The sequence below is a fragment of the Pristiophorus japonicus genome, chromosome 4 (genome assembly GCF_044704955.1).
Source record: "Pristiophorus japonicus isolate sPriJap1 chromosome 4, sPriJap1.hap1, whole genome shotgun sequence".
Taxonomy (NCBI): Eukaryota; Metazoa; Chordata; class Chondrichthyes; family Pristiophoridae; genus Pristiophorus; species Pristiophorus japonicus.
Genome location: NC_091980.1, coordinates 259,916,007 through 259,923,196, shown reverse-complemented (window position 1 = coordinate 259,923,196; position 7,190 = coordinate 259,916,007). Strand labels below are relative to the sequence as shown.

Here is a 7,190-nt window from a genome sequence, read left to right as displayed (position 1 = left end):
AGCTGTGAGGAGGACACAAAGAGACCACAAAGGAATATAGACAGGTAAAATGAGTGGGCAATAAGGTGGCAGGTGAAGTATAATGTGGGGAAATGTGAGGTTATTCACTTTGGGAGGAAGAATAGAAAAACAGAATATTTTTTAAATGGTGAGAAGCTATTAAATGTTGGTGTTCAGAGAAATTTAGGTGTCCTCGTACAGAAAACATATGTTAGCATGCAGATACAACAAGCAATTAAGACGACAAATGGCATGTTGGCCTTTATTGCAAGGGGGTTAGAATACAAGAGTAAGGAAGTCTTGCTACAATTGTACAAGGCTTTGGTGAGACCACACCTGGACAATTTTGGTCTCCTTATCTACGGAAGGATATACATGCCCTTAAGGCGGTTCAATAAAGGTTCACTATGGACTAATCCCTGGGATGAGAGGGTTGTCCGATGAGAGATTGAGTAAGTTGGGCCTATACTCTTTGGAATTTAGAAGACCAAGATGAGATCTCATTGAAACATAAGATTCTGAAGGGGATTGACAGGATAAATGCTAACAGATTGTTTCCCATGGCTGGAGAGTCCAGAACTAGGGGCATAATCTCAGGATAAAGGGTCGGCCTTTTTAAGCCGAGGAGGAACTTCTTTACAGAGGGTTGTCAATCTTTGGAATTCTCTAGCCCAAAGGGCTGTGGATGTTCAGTCGTTGAGTATACGTTGAGTATATTCAAGGTTGAGATAGATGGATAGATTTTTGGACTCTAGGGGAATCAAGGGATATGGGGATAGGGCAGGAAAGTGGTGTTGAGGTCGTAGATCAGTCATGATCTTATTGAACGGCGGAGCAGGCTTGAGGGGCCGTACAGCCTGCTCCTTCCCCCAATTCTTGTGTTAGCAAGGGGTTGGGAGAAGACAATCAAGTCAGAATTCCTGCTCCTAATCATTATTCTGAACCCTGCTGGAAGGTGCGTGTGTCCAGTGAGAGCAGGATTGGGGGTCACTAGTGATGCATTTACATGGACATAGTTCAGATCAATGAATACAAACATAAGTTTCTATCATGAACTTTAGACATTCTTGCATAAAGTCAGAACATGGAAATACCCAATTTCTACCACAATGTGTTGGATTGAATATTAAAAAAATGGCTGGCAAACCAACAGGATAGAATTGACCTGAAATTGGTTATGAAATTTGATGGTAATCCATCAAATTTATTTTATTTATTGGGTCAAATAATGAAAATATGTATCAGGTTGATAGGGACTGGATCAATCCTAAAAACTGACCTCATAGAAATGCCACACCTTTAGTCTCAAAAGTTCAAACAGTATTTTTTTGCATCAGAATATTGTTGAAAATATGTAAAATACTCTTTAGCCCCTAGTTCAGAAAAGCTACAGTCATATTTGGACATGGACCATTGATATCCTGTACAATGGTGCATTTTTGCTATTAGAAAAATAACTTTGGACTTCTGCCCTTATTTCCATTAACAATTTTGAGCATCCTTTTCTCATCATAGCAACACTTTGTTACCTCCAGTATAATTATTGCAGTAAATTGAAAGGTTTATCACAAAGGTGCTCTGCAAACAACACAGAACATAACAAACCCAAATTTCATGAATTCTGAATATTAGGAGAGAAACCTTCAGGAGTAAAATAAAGTAGTTCTTAGAAGGGATATAACTGCAAATTTTAGTTTGGCATCAAGCTTAGAAAAAATGAGAAAAGTTATCAATAACGCACATGCAACTAAACACAGACATTCTAAGTTTAATTCATAAAAAAGCACCAATATAAATATATACAAATAAACAAGGAATTATCAGAATTTTTTCAAGATGTTAATGTGCAAGTGTAAGTCTTCGGTGTCCAGACTTTTCCAATTTCTTTTAAAAATTCACAATCAAAGATTCTGAAGTTTACTGAAAATGAAGGAAAATTTAATCAGCATCTTTTCAAAATTAGTTGAAACTAATCTCTGTATACAAATTTTAATGCAACCATAAGATAAAACAGATGCATATCTGAAAACAAATTCTTCACATTATATCATACTTTAATGTCAAAAATAAATAGTTACAACTGTGAATACATTTAAAGAGATTTCTGAACGAGTGTCTGCAATATATTTAGTGTACATGGAAAATCAGTTTTTTCCCTCCCCATCTCCTAACTCGTGCTGAAACATAGTTGCAGAGGTGCTCACAGCACTTGACTACCTAATTTAGCAGATTATTCTTTATTTGAGAATCTAGATGAGAGTTTTCAAGCATGAAGGCCATTACTACCAAACCTAATTCTGGAAGAAAAACAAAACATTGCAGATGCTGGAAATCTGAAAAGGATAGTGAGAGCAAAAGGGGGTGGTAATGGGGCAAGTAAAGAAACAAAAGACAAATCTAGAGGAGCTATAAATGGCAACAGCAGAATCATTACCAGCACCTGCTGTCTGAAAAAATGGGGGTAGTGGTTGATGATCTGAAATTGTTGAACTCAATGTTGAGTCTGGAAGACTGTAAAGTGCTTAATTGAAAGATGAGGTGCAGTTCCTGGAGCTTCATTAGAACAGTGTAGGATTACCCATAGTGGCATTCTCACCCATGCCACAGTTGTGAAGTATTGATATAGAGTACAGATACTTTCCTACAAGGGTGGTGGCGGGGCAGAGGGGTGAAGTGAAGACTATTTGCTCTTTAACATCTAGCAGCCATGACCAAAGCAGGCTTGACAGGCATTTGTAGTATGAGAATGCAAAATAATTTTTGTTTTAAGTCATCTTTTCATAGATTTGTGCATATCTAACTGTACAAGCCTTCCTGCACTGTTGCATCCAATTATGGGCCAAGTTAGAAAAAAATGAAAATGAATGTTTCTATATTTAATTACAATGAAAACTCTACAGAATGTTTCTCTATTACCTGTCCTCCACAGTTCTATTTGAGGGATAGTACACCTTGAAACAGAATCCACTACGTGGAAAGGAGCCCTAAAACAAAAGACTTTCATTAAAAGATGTACAATTATATAAACGAGTACACACACAGAGTTATTACAAGTTAGTGGCACATTAAACTATAAATTTAAAATGGGTGTAGAGCATTCTAAGGGAGGGGGGGGACGGGACGTGGGGAGAAGGTGAACAGCCAGAAGTCGTGGTCCATATTGGTACCAACGATGCAAGTAGAAAGATGGATGAGTTCCTGCAGCAGATTTTAGGGAACTAGGAAAGAGATTAAAAAGCGGACCTCAAAAGGTAATCTCCGGATTTCTCCCGGTGCCACGTGCAAGTGAGTACAGAAATAGGAGGATAGAGCAGATGAATGCAAGGCTGGAGATATGGTGCAGGAGGGAGTGCTTCAGATTCCTTGGGGACCGGTTCTGGGGGAGGTGGGATCTGTACAGGCCGGATGGGTTGCACCTCAACAGGGCCGGAACCAATGTCCTCACAGAGAGGTTTGTTAGTGCTGTTGGGGAGGGTTTGAACCAATTTAGCAGGGGGATGGGCACCAGTATGCAACATTAGAAAGGGGAAATAAAGTGCTCAAGGGATTGAGAGAGGCAGAGAGCACGGAAGTAGGAAATAGTAAGGTATTAGGTGGGGTCCAACTTAGAGAAAATACAGAATGGTCCAAGATGAGTTTACAGTATATGTATGTGAATGCACGAAGCGTAGTAAACAAGGCAAGTGAGCTGCAGGCACAAATAGCCACATGGGAATATGATGCCGTGGCAATAACAGAACTGGCTCAAAGGGCAGGATTGGGTGTCTAATATTCCTGGTTCTAAGGTGTTCAGGAAACATAGGGAAGGAAAGATAGGAGGTGGTGTGACAGTATTGGTTAAGGAGAATGTTACGGTGCTGGAGAGGGAGGATGTCCTGGAGGGGGGGGTCAAGGACAGAATCTATATGGCTAGAGTTAAGAAATAAGAGCTGCCATTACACTACTAGGTGTATTAAATAGACCACCAAATAGTGGGAAAGATATGGAGGAGCACATTTGCAGAGAAATTACAGAGAGGTGCAAGAACTGTAGGGTGGTAATAATGGGGGACTTCAACTATCCTAATACAGACTGGGATTGTAATAGTGTAAAGGGCAGAGAAGTGGAAGAATTTCTGAAGCATGTTCAGGAGAACTTTCTTGATCAGTATGTTTCCAGCCCGATGAGGGAGGAGGCATTGTTGGATCTGGTTCTGGGAAATTAGGTGGGTCAAGTGGAATATGTGTCAGTAGGTGAACACTTAGGGAACAGTGATCATAGTATCATAAGGTTTAGATTAGCTAGGGAAAAAGACAGGGAGCAATCTAGAGTAAAAATGTTTAACTGGGCGAAGGCCAATTTCAGAGGGATGAGAACAGATCTGGCCCAAGTAAACTGGAATCAAAGATTGGCAGGCCAAACTGTAGTGGAACAATGGGCTGCCTTTAAAGAGGAAATAGTTCGATTTCAGTCAAGGTACATTTCCACGAGAGGGAATGGTAGGGCAACTAAAGCCAGAACTCCCTGGGTGACAAAACAGAAAGAGAATATGGTGAAGAGGAAAAAGAACACGTATGACAGATGTCAGGTTGCAAATACATCTGAGAATCAGGCTATATATATAGAAAGGTCAGAGGAGAAGTGAAAAAGAAAAGAAGGCGGCAAAAAGAGGATATGAGAATAGAACGGCAGCCAACATAAAAAGTAATCCAAAAGTCTTCCATAGGCATATAAATAGTAAACGGGTAGTAAGAGGAGGGCCGATTAGGGACCAAAAGGAGGCCTATGCATGGAGGTAGAGGGTATGGGTGAGGTACTAAATGAGTACTTTTCATCTGTCTTCACCCAGGAAGAGGATGCTGTCATAGATGCAGTGAAGGAGGAGGTTAGTAGAGACACTTAATAGGATAAACATTGATAAAGAAGAGGTATTAGAAAGGCTGGCTGTACTTAAAGTAGATAAATCACCAGGAGCAGGTGGGATATGGAATTGAGGACGGAAATCGCAGAGGTACTGGCCATAATATTTCAATCCTCCATAGATATGGGAGTGGTGCCAGAGGATTGGAGAATTGCAAATATTACACCATTGTTCAAAAAAGGGTGTAAAGATGAACCCAGCAACTACAGGCCAGTCATCTCGATAGTGGGGAAATTTTTAGAAACTGTAATCAGGGACAAAATTAACAGTCACTTGGATAGGGTGCATTAATTAAGGAGCGCCAGCACGGATTTGTTAAAGGAAGATCGTATTTAACCAACTTGATCGAGTTTTTTTGATGCGGTAACAGAGAGGGTTGATGAGGGTAATGCGGTTGACGTAGTGTACATGGATTTCAAAAAGGTGTTCGACAAAATGCCACATAACAGACTTGCCAGCAAAGTTGAAGCCCATAGAATAAAAGGGGCAGTGACAGCCTGGATACAAAATTGGCTAAATGACAGGAAACAGAGTAGCAGTGAACAGTTGTTTTTCAGACTGGAAGGTGGTATACAGTGGTGTTCCCCAGGGGTCAGTTCTAGGACCACTGCTTTTCTTGATATATATTAATGACTTGGACATGGGTGTACAAGGCACAATTTAAAAATTTGCAGATGACACAAAACTTGGAAGTATAGTGAACAGTGCGGAGGAGAGTGATAGACTTCAAGAAGACACAGGCAGGCTGGTGAAATGGTCGGACACGTGGCAGATGAAATTTAATGCAGAAAAATGTGAAGTAATGCATTTTGGTAGAAAGAATGAGGAGAGGAAATATAAATGAAATGGTACAATCCTAAAAGGGGTGCACGAACCGAGAGACCTGGGCGTATGTGTGCATAAATCATTGAAGGTGGCAGAGCAGGTTGAGAAAGCAGTTAAAAAAGGGTTGAGTAACAGAGGACAAAGATTTAAGGTGAAAAGCAAAAGAACCAAAAGCAATGTAAGAAAAAACTATTTTTACGCAGCGAGTGGTTAAGATCTGGAATGCACTGCCGGAAAGGGTAGTGGAGGCAGACTCAATTTTAACTTTCAACATGGAATTGGAGAAGTATCTGAAGGGGAAAAAAAATGCAGGGCTATGGGGAAAGGGCAGGGGTGTGGCTCTAGCTGAGAGTCGGCACGGGTTTGACGGGCTGAATGGCCTTTTTGTGTGCTGTAACCATTCTATGATTCTATGAAAACATACAGATGACTAAAAAGTAAAATATAAAGACACTGGAAATATTTTAATCCTACACATTAACAAATAATTGATCACGTTCAGGTTACCAATGACATAGGTTAAAAAAAGGGATGAGTTCCTACGAAATGAATTTAAGGAGCTAGGAGCTAAATTAAAAAGTAGGACCTCAAAAGTAGTAATCTCGGGATTGCTACCAGTGCCACGTGCTAGTCAGAGTAGGAATCGCAGGATAGCTCAGATGAATACGTGGCTTGAGCAATGGTGCAGCAGGGAGGGATTCAAATTCCTGGGGCATTGGAACCGGTTCTGGGGGAGGTGGGACCAGTACAATCCGGACGGTCTGCACCTGGGCAGAATCGGAACCAATGTCCTCGGGGGAGTGTTTGCTAGTGCTGTTGGGGAGGAGTTAAACTAATATGGCAGGGGGATGGGAACCAATGCAGGGAGATAGAGGGAAACAAAAAGGAGGCAAAAACAAAAGACAGAAAGGAGATGAGGAAAAGTGGAGGGCAGAGAAACCCAAGGCAAAGAACAAAAAGGGCCATTGTACAGCAAAATTCTAAAAGGACAGAGGGTGTTAATAAAACAAGCCTGAAGGCTTTGTGTCTTAATGCAAGGAGTATCCGCAATAAGGTGGATGAATTAACTGTGCAAATAGATGTTAACAAATATGATGTGATTGGGATTACGGAGACGTGGCTCCAGGATGAGCAGGGCTGGGAACTCAACATCCAGGGGTATTCAACATTCAGGAAGGATAGAATAAAAGGAAAAGGAGGTGGGGTAGCATTGCTGGTTAAGGAGGAGATTAAGGCAATAGTTAGGAAGGACATTAGCTTGGATGATGTGGAATCTATATGGGTAGAGCTGCAGAACACCAAAGGGCAAAAAACGTTAGTGGGAGTTGTGTACAGACCTCCAAACAGTAGTAGTGATGTTGGGGAGGGCATCAAACAGGAAATTAGGGGTGCGTGCAATAAAGGTGCAGCAGTTATAATGGGTGACTTTAATATGCACATAGATTGGGCTAACCAAACTGGAAGC

General features: G+C 41.0%; 1 protein-coding gene across 1 annotated transcript in view; it reads right to left on the bottom strand.

Annotated features, from left to right (window-relative positions):
- Nucleotides 1-235: 235 nt before the first annotated feature.
- The window catches only part of pole2 (polymerase (DNA directed), epsilon 2), a 55,118-nt gene continuing 48,163 nt past the window's right edge, over nucleotides 236-7,190 (bottom strand). The window contains exons 18-19 of the mRNA XM_070879400.1: nucleotides 2,917-2,984; nucleotides 236-1,920 (exon numbers count right to left, since the gene is read on the bottom strand). Of these exons, the coding sequence (XP_070735501.1) occupies nucleotides 1,902-1,920; nucleotides 2,917-2,984 (87 nt within the window). The 3' untranslated portion in view covers nucleotides 236-1,901. The remainder of the gene's footprint in view (nucleotides 1,921-2,916; nucleotides 2,985-7,190) is intronic.